The sequence below is a fragment of the Mugil cephalus genome, chromosome 12 (genome assembly GCF_022458985.1).
Source record: "Mugil cephalus isolate CIBA_MC_2020 chromosome 12, CIBA_Mcephalus_1.1, whole genome shotgun sequence".
Taxonomy (NCBI): domain Eukaryota; kingdom Metazoa; phylum Chordata; class Actinopteri; order Mugiliformes; family Mugilidae; genus Mugil; species Mugil cephalus.
In genome coordinates, this window is record NC_061781.1 from 2,838,053 (window position 1) to 2,856,795 (window position 18,743).

Here is an 18,743-nt window from a genome sequence, read left to right on the forward strand (position 1 = left end):
TATCTTGATTCACCATGAAGCACATGCCGCCATACATAAATAAATCCACATCCAGACTGATGGAAGCTGTGGCATTAAGTCTCCTGAAGTGAAATCTGCTCAGACGTAAACTCAATCTGCACCGTTCGGCTGCCTCACCTGCCCACGGCTGACTTCAAATCACACTTCTGTGGTCGGTGTTTTGTGTGTGGTAGAATATTCCATGCATATTAATGAACCTTCAGTAGATATTTTAAAACTGTCTTCTCTGTTAGAGGTTAGCTTCTCCTTTCTCAATGTAGTCAGACATTAGAATCAGTTTCATTTAGAAGCCTTCCACTATTCGTCACTTTTTCTTCTCTGCAGACTTCCACGTTTACAGCTGTCGTTTTTTTGTGTTTTTACAATGAGTTGTAATGTTTTCAGGCAACACAAAGGCTTGGCAAGTGTTGGCTGGGAGCAGTTAAAACCACCGCAGTATATTTAAGAGTGGGTCCTCGGCAGGTGACACTGTTTTCCTGCTGCTTTGGTGATTTAGTGGCACCAATAAATGCTGCCCTCAGCAAACAGAGACAGTGAAGGAAGAAGCGCTAGAGAGCAAACACTGATTTAAACAACAGCGGGAATTAAAATAGTCTTTAAACAAAAAATCTGCTTTTGAAATGCAAAACATGTTTTGTAGACCTCAAGTGTATGGCACTGTCTAATTAGAGTCAAAATGTAATTGTGTTTTCTTGTTTTTACAGTGCACGTGGAGTTGTGTCGTTTTTCTTAATTGAAAAATGTACATATACATTTTTAACAAACAACACTAGCCCACACCCTCTAGAAATCATCCTTGGTGCCACCTTCATTCTTTAATAAGAATAATAAGAACATTTCTGGAGTAGAGAACACAAGGTACAAGAACTGACTTTAACAGAAAGATTTATTGGACCGAATCCAGTCGACTCTAGGAGGAGACAAGGAAGACAAGAAAAGACTTCAGGAATCTACAGGATTACGATACTGAATATTAAAAGATTGGTATCAGACTGGAGTGGAAAAAAAATACGTACGAAATCAATACAAAACAACTGGTTTGTTTACTTCTTTTTAGTGTACTGCATTATTTTCGTGTTTCTTCACAGTTAAGTGGAGTAACACTTGTGCTGCCGTCAGTCTGCCTCGCTCTGAAACGACGACACCCAAACACTAGTAGGTGCTGTGTCTTTTTTACCAGTTGGGCTCTTTTTTTTCCTACTTCCTGCTTCACTTTCAACAATGTTGAATGAAGGTTTCCCTGAAATTTCACAGAAGCGAGTCGTACAAATGTTCGTATCTCTGAACCTCCTCAGTTAACATTTCCTGGATGTGTTCCGCCTTTAGTGATCCAAACCAATTGAATCGAAAATTGCAGAGATGGAGAAGCAGCCGGAAATACTGAAGTGAAAACATGCTACTACCAAGCGGACCAATCACAGCTCTTGTGGTCTGCATCGCACAACATGTAGTTACATTTCTGGGGAGGTGCATGTCAGTCACAGCGTTAGGGACTGTGTAGGGTCTGGACTGTCGCTATAGCTATGGCATCAAATTGACGCTGAAGCCTAAACTGCCAATTATGATGTCTTCAATATTAAACTGCAATGTAGAAGAAAAAAAAGAATAAACTCTAAATGAGGGGATTTGTCCAGACTTTTGAGTCTGGTCCTGTATTTATGTGGGATCTTGAATTCCTATGGAAGCCTGTAGTAATATTTTGACTTTTATAGGATTATATTGCACACAATATAAGGCGGTGCCAGGATTCTTGTTTGTGTGTCTGTGTGTTTGATGGTAGTGGGGGGGCGTTGTGTTAGCGTGCCACCCCCTGCAGCAATGCCAGTGGCCACACACAGGCAACCACCCACCTCCCTGTCCTCCGAACCCACAGACAGTTTAGCGATATGCTGACAGCAGAGAAAGATGTGGGTCAGTGGTGGGGGGTTTGTTGTTGCATTCGATGATGATGATTGTGTGTGTGTTGACAGTGTGTCTGGTGGGTTGCCAGTTTGAGGAAACTCCCCCTCTCTAATCCTGTTAGCATCTCCGCCTGCCAGCGCTCTTCCCCTTTTCCCTCAGTTTTTGTTTTTTCTCTGCTTCTATTTTTAAACGTTGTCTCTGGTCTCTCACGCTGCTTTTTCTCCTTCTGTGTTTAATTCATCATCAGGCCTTTACTTCAAAATTTTCTAAATCAAAAGGAAAACTTTCACTCGCTTTTTGTGTTAAAGTTGAGCCAGTTTAATCCACGTTCTTATTCCAATTAATGGTTTGTATTTATATATTGATTGACTTTTTAGTATTTTTAAAATTTATTAATGACTCAGTACAAGAACCGCTGAAAAAAACTGTTGAAACTTTTATTATAGGAGAATGTTGAATCTGGTAAGGTTAAAGCAGAAATGTCTCTACACGGTGGTGGTAGTAGTAGTAGTAGTAGTAGTGGTAGTAGTAGTAGTAGTGGTAGTAGTGGTAGTAGTAGTGGTGGTGGTACAGGGAAACATGCACAGTTTGTCGCAGTTGCCATAAAACATATTCCCATCTCTTGCTAACTCTAATGTTATCCAGCTAAAACAGACATTCTTCAAACACATCTTCTCAAACTTTAAAACAGACTATAATTATGTTGTTGCTTTGTTATTTGCAGAGTGTGTAAATTAAATTAAAAATTGGAACCTGTTCCACATCTGTCCACTAGGGACACAGTGTTGTCAGGAAATAAGTTGTGGAAATAACACAAACCTGAGACCCAAAACTAAATTTTCTTCAGAAATTTTTACTTCATTAAATGTATCATAATGTACTTCTTTGCACTAAACTGATAATCTGTAGCTGTTGCTATTTGTAGGCTACTATGCTATTATGTTACTGGTCTGGCCTGCTACAGGTCAAATCCCTTCTCTAGACAACCATTAATTGTCCATCTGAAATTAAAATATTATTGTTGCTGTTTGATAATCGATATTTATTTGTGGAAACCTCCACCCTGCACCCTTCCTCCTACCCATCCCGTCCCATAATAATCACCCCAACCACGTAAATCCATTGTACTACTAATCCATGGCTGTCTGCTGGTCACTGGGTCAGACAGACAGAGATCCCCCCAGTCTTCTATAAACACACACTACTGACACACACTACTAACATACACGCTCTGCAGATTTTGTTTGTTTGTTTGTGACTGCCAGATGGATTACAGCTGAAAGGCTGTACAGTACTGCGTGTTACACACAAATACATGCAGACACAACATCTGTGTATCCCATCTGTCTTAGTTCAGGTGAGTTCCATGGGGTCAGAATTCACTGTAATCAGGATGTTATTAAACAAGTTTCCATTACCCCCTATATTTATTCTCAGGACAGTTGTTGTGTGTGTATGATCTTTTCATCTCATCCAAAGTGCTCAGATTACGTGTTGCTGTTACTCATCTCTCCAACATTGCATAAACAATTTGATTGGTCTGGAAGGTGATCAGTTCCCCATGGTGAGACCAATTTTCCGCCATTGTTGGTGGGAAGGTTTGTCTAACTTCTAGGCCATCTATCTATCCATCTACACTACCCATCAATACGGATTTCTGTTAGCTGTAGCAGACGAGCAGTGTTTTGGTGATAGAAATGTGGAACTACAAGACAACATGAAGTGGGAGTTTTCTTTTTAGATCAGTCCAGTCAAAAATAAAAGACGGAATAATGTGTTTATGTTATAAAAAAATTGAAAAAATCTTATCTTTCCATGCTTTAAAACAACTACATGTACAGTATGGCGTCATCCCTGTAACATCTAAATTATCTAACAGAGCTGCGGAGCTGTGCTGTCGTGTCTGTGTTTTTCTGTTCACGGTACATGATGTAGACTGATCTTTCTGGGTGTTCTCCTCTCATCCTACTTTCCCTTTCTAGGAGGCACAAAAGTGGGACGAGTAGCCAAGCAGCAGGAATGTGAAACATCGTTTCCGACATGTCATGTCGTCATGAGTAAATTATGGAACAACAAAACAAACACAAACATTGTTTTCTTTAGGTTTGTTAAATCCAGAAAGGGAAATGAAACCTTTGATGAGCCGTTGTGCTCGAGGATCTCTGCCGTTCTCTGAGTGAGGCAGAGTGAGTAGACGTGGGTGGATGTTCACTTGAACTTGTCTTATGTAACAGTTCATGTTGGTTCTTCTGGAGAGAAGAATCTCTGAGAGATTCAGAGACAAATGGAGCGAGGGAAACAAACTCTCATCTGCTATCTTTTATTTTTATGCATCAACAAATTCCATGGCCATTTTTCTTTTGGTCAGTATTGGTCAAAATATATTCTTTAAAGAGAATTATAGGTGGTTTAGACTTCTTCCTTCAGCTTCTCCATCTCTACAATTTTCAAATTGATTGTTTTGGGAAGGCTAACTGAGGAGGTTCAGAGATACAAACATTTCATTAGCCTAATGGCATAATTGCAGAGCATAAATTCTTTTTTTTGACTTACTGTTACGATATCAATAAAGACACCAATGTGCTTGCTAAAAGTTGTTTTTTCTTGATTTCTGAAAATGTTGGGCAGTGATGCAGGCTAATGATTTGTATGACTCGTCTCAGGCAAAGTTTGTGGAAAGTGGGAAGCGAAGCAGGAAGTAGAAACAAAAATGAACCCCACTGGCAAAAAAAAAGATACAGCCCCGACTAGTGTCTGGGTGGTGTTATTACAGAGCGAGCTAGACTGACGAGCGCATAACCATAAAAGGCTCACATTGGCGTGAGTTACAGCAAAACTCAAGAAGAGTCTTTAGGAACATGACAGATCATCTTCTTATGAACATTGCATGTATCTTTGGCATGCCCTTTAATAGGCTCTTTTTAATTTGCGCAAAAAGAAATATATTTGCATTTTTTACCCGGTTCCCATAATGCCTTGAGGAATTTAAACAGGAAGTATTGCACAATTCAGTCAGTTTTCCTTTTGGCTTCAACTGGAGCTCAGTTTTTATTTATTTATTTATTTTTTTCCCCCCCCATTTAAAACTCCTGTTTGTAATCTGTCCATGAACATATTCATATATGAATGGATTAATGTAATTCTTAAGAAAACTCGGCTAACCCCTAGAATACTAAAACTGTTTTCCATGCAGATTTATGGCTGTTTATTCACAACGGGCTGCGCAAATAAGAGTGTACCCTTGTGTGGTCAGATTTGAGCTGAGTTATGCCTTGGTGAGCTTTATGAGTCCGTGTGACCACTGTTAAACTTGCTGCATGACTCACGTCTCTCCTCAGCCTCAAATTCTGTTCCAGCGAGTCAAATTATGAGCCAAACATTTGGGCAGAAAGGTTGATCTTTGGTCAGTGCGCAAATTGACAGAATTATCCTGCTCATTATTGTGAGGGAAGTCCCTAACCACATAAATTATCTACAATGAAGCACAAGTTCCATTATAACAGGAGAAACGTGTAGTTTGGTAGAAAGAGACTGAAAACCTATTCTGACCTCTTCTTGGAATTCTTGCATTATGAGGCGTGTTTCAATAAATACAAAGGAAAAAAATGCCTCTGCGCACAATCGGACAGTCGTACACCCGATCACAGCCGAATTTGCTGTAATCAAATTTAATCCCAAGTAGCTCAGATGAAGCGTGTGCTGTAAGGCTGTTACATACTCCACGAGAAGCGAGAAAATTGTTCAGAACTAAATGACATCTCATTGAGGGCTTTTCTCAGCTTGTTGTCGACGTATCAGCGGGGCAGAACGTTTTTCCTGTGTGGTGTCCTGCAACTATTCTGTGATTGGTCAGTAATTGGTGTGGTTAATACAGAAAAGCAGAAATGATAACGGCCACTCTGTGAGGTCCCAGATGCTAATATTCATAGTGTGACCGCTAACCTCTCCCCGGCTGAGATCGCCATGCTGTATGCTGTGGTGCATGCAGAATGAACGAGGTGATCTGACAGACAGGTCGTCAAAACGACTGGCAGGCAGACAACAAGGTGAATCTTGTTGTCAATCATACATCAATGCTAACCTTGTGTGATGTATGCTGCAGTGGGAGGGCCTTATGAGGATTTTCCCAGAGTTGGTGACCTGGTCTGAATGAACATTTTTCTTGTTCCCGCAGTCCACAGAGAAAAAATTTGTCACTTCTCACAGAGTAGCGAGCTTTACTCTTCTGTACATCACCACATAAAACCCTGCCCAAATGATTTGATTGGCCCGGCAAATCTTTGCCACAATATATTCAGTTCCCAGTGGAGAGACTCCAGACCAACCAACAAAACTGTGAGTGAGCAGGCAACACATTTCTGTTAGCTATAGCAGACAAGGAGTCGTTTGGTGTTTGAAATGTGGGTCCACAAGACAGATTGAAGTGGGAGATTTCTTTCAGATCAGTTTGATAAAATAATGTGTTTATGACATAGAAATTAGTACATTAGTTCTGAACGGAGAGACTCCAGCACAACTCTCCACCAAAAAGAATTTGCGGGTAGTTGGTTTGGCTTCCAGACCACATGTTCACATCATGAACATGTGGTACCAAATCCAGTGAATTAGCATATTTTTGCCACATTCATCATATCACGTCCACCCAAGAATTTTGCGGAAACACCTACGACCGCGCAAACCAGCAGCACCATGACCTGCTTTGATAATGTTGAATAATGTTAAGAAGATGGTACACAAGAACATTTTATTCTATTAATCTTATTTATTTATTATTCATATTTAGTTTCCCTCATTATATAGGTCATTTAGTGTTCAAGCCAAGTGTTGGGAGGAAAATCGTGTAGGAGTCTTTATTTTTCCCGACACACACTAGTGATCAGGAATAGATCAGAGAAGCAGAAAACGCGGTTTCTTAGTAACGTGTGGAAATGATCAGCCTCAGGGCTACGCTTCGCTGTTAAGTCACTGTGGATGATTTGTAAATCTCAGAATCACTTCTTCTATCAATAGAAATCTCAGCTGTGTTTTATGAGGAATGTTCCACTAGTGCAGGAAAACACTTTGGTATGTGTGTGTGTTGGTGTATTTCCTGCCACAAACCGACCTTATAAAGCCAATCTCATGTCTTTTAACGAGCCTTTTCATGAATGTGTAGAGCGAGATGGGGGCAGATGGACGTGGGTCGAGAAGTGGGTCATGTACGATTCCTGTGGGAGGACCAGCCATTCTCACACACACACACACACACAGTTCATCTATGTTTAGAGCTGGAAATGCTTGGGCCGCCCGCAAATATTCACTTTTTTTTTGCCCCAAGATAAAAATGTGTGCGCACACATATTTGTGCAGCCGCTGATGCGTACAGCATCACCCACACACAGGTTTGAACGACATGCATCCATGCTGAAGGTCTCACATGGTTGTCATGGTGACTTCTACTACCATCATCATCATCCAGCTTTGTTCTGTTTTTATATCATTTTTTTCTTCACTTTTGACTTTGTCGTGCTCTTCTGTGTCTTTGCACTTAGCTGGTTGGATTAGTTGATTATATTAAGAAATATTTTCCTGACGATTTTGACACTGGCCAACCTGTACATACAAGTGACCGTTAGAAATGACTTGTTAATATTGGAGAAAGAACTAATCAACACATGGACAGAATAAACCATGTAAAGATAAAGAGACATTTGTAACCTTACCTGTAAATTTGAACTTTTTAAAAGTTGAAATAACTTTTAGCCTTGACTTATTATCAGGGATATCCCAATTGGCATCTGGGCCGAAACAGGCTTTTCAAAAAGGATCGGATCATTATGGGGCTTCAGCCAAGTCTGATCTTTTATAGTTATTTATTTTAGGTCTGCCATAAACCAAAACCACATCCTTGTAACTTAAAAATGTTAGCGTCAAAGCTGCCAAAAAAACAAAACAAGACGACTACCTCTTCTTCTGTTTTGGTGTCAGTTGGCTAGCATCAGAGCTGTCACAAATTGAAGAAGAAGCAAAATCATGTGACTAAACATGTGTGCGAGTACTTCACTCTAGACAATGAAGCCAGTCAGTCAGCAATTTGTAAATTATGCAACGTTGATGTTTAGTGAGGTGTTAGTAGGTGTTCGTTCAGTACTACCAACTTGATTTACAATACGTAGTGTACACTTACACAAAGGCTGCAACAAACACTGAGTGATGAATTTAAAAAAAGAGAAAAGTTTCCTGGAGACAGCATCAATGTGAAAAATCATCACTAGAGGGTTGGGGAGTTTATGGCAGCATTTGATGACCAGAACATTTCTGGAGTGGAGAACACAAGGTTTTACTGTCTATTGCAGATTCTGGAGGAACCTTAACTTAGCTCAGCTGCATTATTTTTGACAGCCCTATTTATTGGAATTAATCCAGTCACGCAGATTAGATTATATTAGGATCAGGAGGCAAAGAAACTTCATTGGGACATCGCTATTAATAAGTGTCAAGTGGTATTAATAACTTAATTGGCGGTTGTCAGACATCACTGCCAAGACTCTACTCTTGTTGTATCATATCAATGCTGGAAGCCAGCAGCTGCCAAAACAAAGCAGATTCTTATCATCATCATTGTCCTCATCAGCACAAAGTTAGTTTGAGGCAGCAAGTTTTCCTCCCAAGAGCACCCACAGCATCCCCGACCCACTCCACCCGTCTGAGATCCAGCTGTTTCCTTTGTAGTCAGCAAGTGGTGAGGACAAGAATACCACATGCACTCCTGTGTCTGTGAGGGCCCTCCTTGACCCTAAAACGGAGTCTTAACACCCTACCAGCTCTCTCATGGTATTTCCCGAAGTGATGATCAGTCAGAATGTCTTCACTCGCAAGAAAAGGACGTGGTTTGTTATTGCTATCATGTGACAATGGAAAATATCCCTATTATTACAAACACAGCCCTGTCATTGTTCTTGCAAGGCTGCTGATTTCAGCCGCTGCCATACAATATGTCAATGCAAGGTTTACAGTACACACAGACAGCGAGAGCATACAGAAAACATTTTCTCAGGAGATGATGGAGACCAATGCAGACTGAAAGTGTAGTAAATTTTGGCCTTGCATATATCAGAAAAATAAACATTAAAAACGGGAAACATTGTATCACTGTGGTGTTTTTTGCCCTCTAGTGGTGGAAATACATCCAGGACAGCTTTAATTAATATAATAATAATAAAAACAATTCACTTAAATATTAGCCCTAATCTTGATCTCATTATTAATCAAATCAATATTCAGCCATGTATTTTGGACAATGATGACTAGACATGACTAAAAGAAGTGTCAAAGTTGTTTAAAATCTAAAATGTACTTATTATATTTTATGGGATTGCTGTGATAATGTAAGTCCATTGGGCCCAGTGGCCATTCATATACAAGATCAGTGCATTACATTATATTGTTTAGGTAAAGCTTCTGTATTTGTTCTATCTGCATAGCACTGTTAGCAATTGTAGGAGTCAGAAAAGTGGAGTTTCATTTACATGTGTGAGTAGTTATGTGTGTGTAGCAGTAACCACAGATCCACCGCAGCGTTAGCTCTGGCTTTTGCTGAGCTCTATAATCCCTGACCCTTCAGTTTATCTCCTTATTATTCTTTTGATTCTTTCTTTCTCTTTCAGCCCTCCTAATCTCCCGCCACTCTTCACTGTTTGTTCCAGATGTCACCATTAAGGATTTGAACACTACAGGTTTTGTTCTGAGACAGCGCTCTCTGGTTTGTCAGTGTAGCTCTGTGCTATTCTTGTTCTAATGTGTGTGTTTGTGTGTGTGGTGTAAAGACTTAGCCTGTCATTACCGTACTGCAGGGAGGAGTCTTAACTTTTCCTGTACGACCAGAGGATGCAGCTGCAACACATGCTCACTCAGAGTGTATACTTACTTTAGAGGTTTACAGGCAGACACAACCTGACTCTGCAGAATTTAGATTTAAAACATCAGTTGGCAGAGGGACTCCGGTAACATGAGAAACATCCTCAGGCATCTTCAGCCAATAAAAACACAACAAATTGCTGACATGAATAAGAGGCATGCGTAATTTCACCTCAGACATTTTTATGTGTATAGTGGCCCCAAAAAGTTTATGACTATTAGCAAACTTCTACAGATTCCAACTGAGCCAATGAAAAAACACATTAAGCCTTAAACAAAAGTTTTCAACTGAAATAATTTAGCTAGGTTGTCACCTCTGTAAACGACAGCAATGAAGTATGTTAAATCCAGATGACAGAATAATGGGACATATCCCTAATCCTAACCCTAGGGACATGTTTATAAAGTTGAAGCAACGTCATGATAGCCTTAAAATATCAGCTTCTAAATAATTTTCATAGTATACTGACTTGTGAAATGGATAATGGCTGCTTTTTCATTCCCACTCTGCCTTAGAACATGCTCTGGTGCTGTGGTTGAGTGGGTTAAATCTCTTGTTAATAACCCTTTATGTGAAACATAGGTCACAGGTCAAAGCAGTTACATACAAAATGAAGTCCTCATTCTCAAAAAAGAATACTTAAAGTTGTGATAATGTTGTTTTCAGATATCTTGTCTCTTTTGACCAGTTTAATTAAATATAAATAAATATATATGTACTGCAGAAATTTGAATTCTCACTTCATAGTATGCTTACTTACCACAGTGGATACTGCATAATAAGCAGGGTGATGAGAGACATACAAATCAAGTTTTTCGTCTCCCTGATCTTTTAATATTCAGTATCGGATGATCTGAGTCCTGATATAATCATGCAATCATATATAAACATATATAAACAAAATATCTTCCACTGGAGATTCATCAAGACTTATCTTACTTCTATTCTCGGTTATCACATGTGCACCATGGATGGGGATTAGAATATCTGTCTAGAATTGTGCTGTCAGAGCTAATGTAGCGAGGAGAAGGTAACTCTTTCTGGCTCCAGGAGCTTCAACAAATCTGTGTTCTGTCCTCCAGAAATGTTACAGTTTTGACACCACAGGAAGTTTTGGTTTATATCAGACCGAAGTTTAAAAATTAAAAATAGATCAAGCATGGTTGAAGCCCAATACAGGTCCCATCCTATCATTTTAAAAATTTCTGCATCTGGCCCGATAACCGATTGGGACATCCCTACTTCAAGTACTATCTTCCACCTAATTTGCAGGCACAAGGCTCATTGCAGCTTGCTAGTTTTTGTAGGCTACCGTCAACTGCCTGCGATCAGGTAGGCAAACGGCCCTTATCCTGTCATATGACTGGGACGTACATTTAGAAAGACAGCTCATACCAAGAGATAATGTATTTTGAATATTCGATATTTAAATAAGATTTTATCATAAGAACATACTAGTCTTGTTTTGTCTCGTTAAGATTTCATCATAGTTTTTATCCTCACATAAATTTTAACCCATCTTATTCATCCTCATCTTCTTTAATGAATTTAACGGTGCCATCCCCAACTTCTGTTCTTTATCTCTTTCATCTCCTCTCTCTTCCTTCCCTCTCCTTCTGTAGTGTAGTTAAATAACAGAGCTCTGTGTAAATCAGTGGGCAAGAAAACATTCTTTTGTCTCAGCCGCTCAGCCTCCACATTCCTGCAGTGTCTTGACTGTTTGTATAGTACAGGTCTTTGTACCAGGATCTGATGTCCCACAGTTCACATCATGGTCACATGCATCTCAACAAGTCAACTAGAACCACAATAAACAGCTTATACAGTTTTGTAATTTCATGCCAACATTTAAATGTTGGTCGTGAGGGGATAGGAAGGAAGATCCCCATAGAATTAACCCCAACAATTGGCAACTTGGGATTACTCTGACCTGAGTTTAAAGTTCAGTGTGGTGTCTGTGGTTGCTGCCATCTTGGCACTGCGGTTCAAATTCAAATGAGGTCAAAGTGGTGCAGGGTGAAAAGAAAAAAGTCTAATGACCTGAGGACACCGAAATGTCACTCATTGGTTCTGTCTTCAATTATGCATAACATCAAGCCTTGATATGATTTAAACACCTGAATTATATAAAACATCTCCCCTGTAGAGTTTTCATGACAGAGAAATTGACATCAAAGCCAAAGCAGTTGCTTATGCTACCCTGTAACATTTATTTCAACATTTTAACAAGATTAACCAACTTTAGGTGGTCATAAGAGGAATTGCAAGTTTTTAATAACTTCCACAATTGCTTAATTTTTCCTTCTCTGCTGCTGCTGCTTGGTTTGTTAAAATAGGAATAATGCATAATGATGCAACCACAGTCATGTAATAATCTCCATCCTGCAACATTTATATCCAGTTGCTTCTATTGTGGTGTTAAACCGCTGTCAGTGAAACTCAACACTTCCTCAAGAATTTTTCAGGACTAAACAGCTGCCAGGAACAGGAAGGACTGTATTCTCTCAGCAGCTGAGAGGCTTTTAGTTTGAAACGTGCATCAATGGTGGAAATAATGAGTGAATAAAAACACAATGTAACTTGTGAGGATGCACTTTACCCTGAAGTGGTCCAATAAAAAAAGGCTTCTAGTAAATAAAAACACATATTTATACATAAAGGACTATAAAGAGCATGGTCTCTGCCCCCTTTGAGGTCATTTACATCATAATCCTTCAACTAGGGTCCAAAAAAATGTATTTCTGCTGTGCAGTTACTGCAACAACTTTTTCTGATTCAGGTTGAAGTAGTTGAAGTAAAAAGGCATCGTTCACCTCCTTTCAACTGATCAAAGGTCGCACCTCTGCAACGTCATGATCCGTCACCATCACCGTGATGAGGCCATTTCCTGATTCATAAAAGAAGCAAAGGGTTGCTATTATCACAGGAAGCCTTGCGTCTCCTTCACAGGGTGTGGTGTTTGCGCTGTTTGTATTTACAGCAGCAGGACTTTGTAGCTTTCTGTTTTATCACTTCATCTGACTGACTGAGTTGTACGGAAATCTGATATTTTTTGCAGCTTCTTCAGTGTCATTGCCTTAAAGTGTTGCTTTAAAGGCGTTAAAACAGTGGATATATTGAAGTGTCATCATATATACAAGAGGCTGTCAAAGAACTTTAGGAAGATTAGATTTCAAAATACAAACCAGCTGCTAAACTAAACTCCAAAAACTAAGAAGATTTACTTTGCTAAATGCAGCACAATGGCTTTAGAAGAGAGTAACTAACTGAAAAGAGGGCGCAAGCTGATTCACATACTTGTACTGGAGACAGTCTCGTGTGTTTGCAGCTTCAGAATAAATGAGTTGTGCGTTGTGTTCACAGGACTGTGAGGTTGAAGTTTTTCTGTCTAAAACACGAGATGCTGCTGGTTAAACGTCCTCGTGAGCTGCTGAGATTCAAACAACTGCCTGCTCTGGATGTTTGTCTCGGCTGCCATCAGATATACCGCAAGTTCAAACACGTTAACTGGATATTTGGCCTCCAACTCTAACTCTGAGAGCTTTGAGGTTTAGACATGAGTAAGTAGCAGAATCCCAGAGGCCAGAGGAGCTGATTGGTTTGTGGCTAGACTCCCCAAAAGACATATTTAGATGTGTTGCATTTTCATGTCATATTTCCTGTCTTAAGTCAGTGTAGTAGGTGTTTCAAGTGTCTCAAATCTCAAATAGTAAAACTCCTGTCAGGGCGTGTACCGACTAGTCGACTTGACTGCTGTGCCATGACGCTTTAATCATCATGTCGACTTCTGATCACGTGACAATAACAACATGGACACCTCCTAGAAGACAGGTGAGAAGTCCAGTGGGTCGTTGCAGCAAACTAGCAGTAGTTGGTGAAGTGTGTGGAAATACTTCACTAAAGATGAAGCCCACGCTGTCATGACATGTCAGTCCTGAAATACAACTACCACTAGCAGACTAATGCTAGCAGAGTTTATGGCTGAGTGCTACTACTTTCCACAACTGATTCAGTTGCCGTTCACAAGGTCCCGATTCGATTGACTATCGATCCATTCAGAGATATTTCACAACACTAATGTTGTCATCCAGAGATTTGTCGTATTTCCACAATATCTTAGCCTGGGTTTCACATCTCGTTGCAGCTCTTCTCAGTCGTCGACAGTTTTTAAAGCTAAAATGCTGACGCGCATCAACTTACAGAGCTTGACGGTGCTCTGAGAATTGAAGCTTTTATTTTGATTTCCAACAATAGGAAATAGAAAAAGGGCACATATTTTACCAACTAATATTGGCTCTTTTAAATGAAGACTGGTTTGAACCAAAAAAAAAAAGAAAAGCCACCTAGTCAGCAGCATTCAGAAACCTGGATATCCTGCAAACCTCAACCACCACTATCTTTCACATCTCATTCAGAGATTAGGATGTGATGAAGTGAACATGCACAGACACAAAAACAGAAACGGAAAACATTTCATAAAAATGTGATCTTGACCACATCCATGTTCAGGGAGCTGTAGCCCTGGTCGTAGGAGAGAGAAGAAAGAGTGTGTGTCATGGGGTAAATGACCTGAAGCTTGTGTCACCTCACATGGCGACATGTGCAGAAACGTTTAAATGTTACCTGACAGATGTGTGTCAGTGAGATGGAGATGTGTTTAATGTCATTAAGGTCACTGCTTTCTGCTTTTTTAATTTTATTTTAGTGGTTTAAGAGAACACACGCTGTGCGAGTATTAGCTGTGTGTAGTTGAGTCAGACTGCTGCTGTTTGCATGGAGGATGAAAGCAGGACTGACTGGCCCTTTGTTTTCTAGTCACTTTGTTTTAAATAGCACTTCCTGTGACCGCGCGGCCCATGATGCAACACTGCCCGTGCTGTTGATGCTCAGATGGGTCTGTGATTTTCACTGACGGGAACAGTGCTGCTTTTCTGGCCCAGGAATGACTGTACAGTCAGATCTGAAGCTGTGCAGTGTCACTGTCTGGTCTCTGCTTTACTGAACAAATACAGAGAGAATAGAGATAAGCTTTTTCTTTGTCATTTCTCATTCTGTTGTCAGGTCGTTGACAAACCTGACAACAGAAACGTATTAGTGTCAGGAAGCTGAGTCGTGATGATGATAGTTTTTGAAGAGCGTTCCACGTTGTTGCCACTAGTTGGACCCTTAAGGTGCTCTTAAGCCAGGTCAGCCTTAAAGTGTGTCACTCTGATTGGCTGTTCAGGAGGCAAATGTCACAGTCAAGATGGTCTTATATGTGTTTCTGAAATATCCTGACCAGTATAATACCTCCTTCCCATTGGAAATCCCAGGTAGACCCAGCATTTTTATATCCGGGTGGACTCGCCTTTGGTGTGCTTCCACATCGGCAGAAGTACTGGGTCGGACCTCCCTCTGTGAGAGCTGCGTGAATGTTTTTTCCTACCTCATACGTCATTGCGTACATTGCAGATAAACAATCGGCGGCATGGTCTTGCCAGTGCGCTGCCATGATCGTTAAAAAACAGTGGGATGTTGTTATACAAACTGTATATAAACACAGTCCTGATCGGTGCAATTTCCCAAACATGACGCATGGATAATTCACGTATGCGCTTCCATTAACGATCGTGTAACAACACATTTGATTTGTTTGATTGAAAAAAATGAACAAAAATCTCTGCCCTTCAGAGATCGGTCTTTATGGGAGTAGACCAACACTTGTTTATGAGCTGAAGCTTCTACAATGATACAGTCTGTCAGGCCAGGGTAATTTGAATGTTTGCCCAAGTGGCAGAGAGGATCATCATTCCATACTACCACCTTGATTTGCCACCAAAAATGAAAAATAAAGATAGAATACACTCAGTACACTCAGGTAATAGCTACACAGCAGCAGTAGCAAACACTGAACGCTGTGCGGTCTCCAAGGAAGTGTGACAGAAGATTCAACTCTGAGAGCACCATCAGCCCTGAAAGCTGATTGGATTTTGAAACAATATACTGTATTTGAAGACATGCCTATGAAGACAGAGACGAGCTGCACTAAAAGGCAAAGACACATGAAAGATGGGAAACTCTGAAATTTTGGTAATTGCAGTGATATTTAATGGAATCTGGATGTTGTGAATCAAATCGATCCAGGTAATAGTGTCCATACCCTCAGGTGATCCAGTTCTTATGTCTCCTCATGTCTCAGGAGACAGATGAACAGTAAACAAGGTTCATCTGAGTCGTGGTTTTCTCTTAAGACTTTGCTTTGACTCAAAACACTGAAAAAATAAAAGTACAACACACCTTTTCCGTGATTGTTGTGCCCGGAGGAAGTGACCTCTTGTCCTGTTCTTGCTCCATTAAGAAAACAAAGTGTGTGTGTGTGTGAGTGTTTTTTTTTGTTTTGTTTTGTTTTTTTTAAGAGGCACTTTAAGAAGTGTTTCAGCCTCGGCAGAACAATGTGGAATAATCGGCCTGACATTTCTCGGCCTTATTTGGCTGCCGCTGATAACTGGAGCTGATATTGTTGTTGCCGAGCTACAGCAGGATGTAACGTCATCAGTCCTGGCCTCGAGCTGCTGACCTCTGCCCCCACTCCAAACTCTGTCCTCCAGTATTGTCTTCCTTGAGTCTGACGTCTTACCTCAGACTGAAGTTCCTCTTCTGCTCCCTCTGTGGACACTTAATGCCACTAAATGAACATAAGAGCATTTCTTCAAAAATGAGAAGCAGTTTCCTGATTTCCAGTTACTCTTAAGTGATTTAACATGAATTTAACACAAAGTTTTATGTTTTGCCTCATGATACTGTTCATTAGGGATGCACAGTAACTTTTTTTGAAACCGATACCATAACCGCTAACTGTCTGCTTCCAAAGGTCGATACTGATACTGATAACCGATAACATACCTGGAGATAAGAAAGACTAAAGAACAAACCGTTTTGACTCTTAAAATGAGGATATTCATTTTTTCAGATGAAAAACTATTAGCAAGCAAACATTTGCTAAAAGATCAGGGTCAAACAAAACTGTTTCATATTTCAAATGAACATCACCAAATAATAAAGGCCTCTAGACCTGAAATACTTTGCATCAGGTTTAAAAGTAAATAAAGTGAAAAAGTGCATTCCACAAGTTCTAAAAAATAAACAATGCACTGTTGACGAGTAGTTTTCCAACATGAGGGAGTAATGCATTTTTTCAGGCAGAAGGTTGTTTTTTCTGATTATACTGACACCACCTGAACGCATCATTCACTGCAGGCTGTGCAGGTCTCATGTAGGAGAGAGAGCGCCTGATTAAAATGATGACTCACACCGCAGTGGTGACAAAAATATATATCATATGTTATCGGACTTATAGGAATGATGTCATAAGTTCCTGATATTGGGCTGATAATTATTGTGCATCCTTTAATTCATCAAAAGTTGTTTTTCACTAAATTAATTTCAGTGCTAAGTTGGTGTTTACTATATTCTACCATTGAGGACCTCACACTGGGCAACCGTTCCATACCCAAGCATGCTTTCCCTCTAAATTCTGGATTCTGTATGCTAGTGTGAGTGCAACAGTACTGTACCTGAGTACAGTACACTGGCGTGGTATGGTTGGAGGAGGTGGATTTGGCTCGTTTCACTTTGTCACACATGCACACAAGCACTGCTAAGTACACGATACGCAAAACATAACCATGATGTAACCAACAATGGCAGCAGCAAAGGGTTTCACATTGGTCAGAGGAAGAGGGCTGACTACTCTGAAGATGCACAACGACCTCCAACCAACAATCAGACAAACCTCACTGATCCTGGTGGATCTTCTTTGTTCTGAATTGGCAACGTGAAAATAGAAACACAAAATCTGTTTCGTTTGATCTCATCTTAAATTCTTCTTGTTTTTTTTTTTTTTGTTTTCCCTTACAGACCTGTCAAAGAACCGTCTGGCAGACGTCCCCTCAGAGATCTGCCACCTGGTCGCCTTGGAAACGCTAAACCTCTATCACAACTGCATCAGGACCATTCCAGACAGCGTCATCAGTCTGCAGTCGCTCACCTCCCTAAATCTCAGGTACACACACATTCACACACTTGCTGTCGCCATGAGATCACCTTCACTCTGGATCTTCTGTACTGTTGTGTTTTTTTGTTTGTTGCGTTATTAGTGGACCTTCTCACGTGTATGTCTGAAAATATGTGCACCTATTTTTGAATACAAAGATTTTAAGAATCAGTATCAGTTTTGTCAGATCAGATTGTGCTTTTAAACCCAGCCCTTTTGTACAGCATGTCTTAAGAACCAGAACTTGCCCCGTAGGGTTTGACTTTTAACTGCTGCCACTTGGAAGATGATGCACCGATCAGGCATAACATTATCACCACCAGTATGATTCAGCAGAAGACAGCTCTTCTTTTCTTCAGCTTCTCAGCTGATCTAAGTGCTTCCAGTTTCTGTTCGCAAAATACAGAATGTACACTGATCAGGCATAACATTATGACCGCCTTGCAGATATTAATACTAGGTCTTTCTTGTGCCTCCAAGACAGTTGTGACTCATCACAGAATGGACATGGGCCTTCTGAGGGTGTCTGGAAACAGAATGTTGTTAGTGGGGTCTTTGGGTCCTGTGGGTTGAGAGGAGAGGCCTCTGTGGATCATCACACAGATACTTAATTAGTTTGGGATCTAGTGAATTTGGAGGCCAGGTCAACACCTTGATTCTTGGGGATGGCTGCTGCCATCAAGGAGTGTCATTACTATGAGGTGGGGGTGTCTGGTCTGGTCTAGGAGGGTGCTACACGTCTAAGTAAGATCATGAATGAATACCAGGTCCAGACATTTCCCATTAGAACACTGAATTGTCAAAAGATGGTTAATGTTATTTACTTCTCCTGTCAGTGGTCATAATGTTGTGGCAAGACAGAAAGACACATGAGTGAGAATCTTCTGTTGG

At 40.4% G+C, this 18,743-nt stretch overlaps 1 protein-coding gene across 5 annotated transcripts in view; it reads left to right on the forward strand.

The window, feature by feature from the left end:
- The window catches only part of lrch1 (leucine-rich repeats and calponin homology (CH) domain containing 1), an 81,235-nt gene that overhangs the window by 14,555 nt on the left and 47,937 nt on the right, over nucleotides 1–18,743 (forward strand). For all 5 annotated transcript variants that reach the window (XM_047600086.1, XM_047600085.1, XM_047600087.1 and 2 more), the window contains exon 2: nucleotides 17,717–17,861. In XM_047600086.1, coding sequence (XP_047456042.1) covers nucleotides 17,717–17,861 — 145 coding nt within the window. The remainder of the gene's footprint in view (nucleotides 1–17,716; nucleotides 17,862–18,743) is intronic.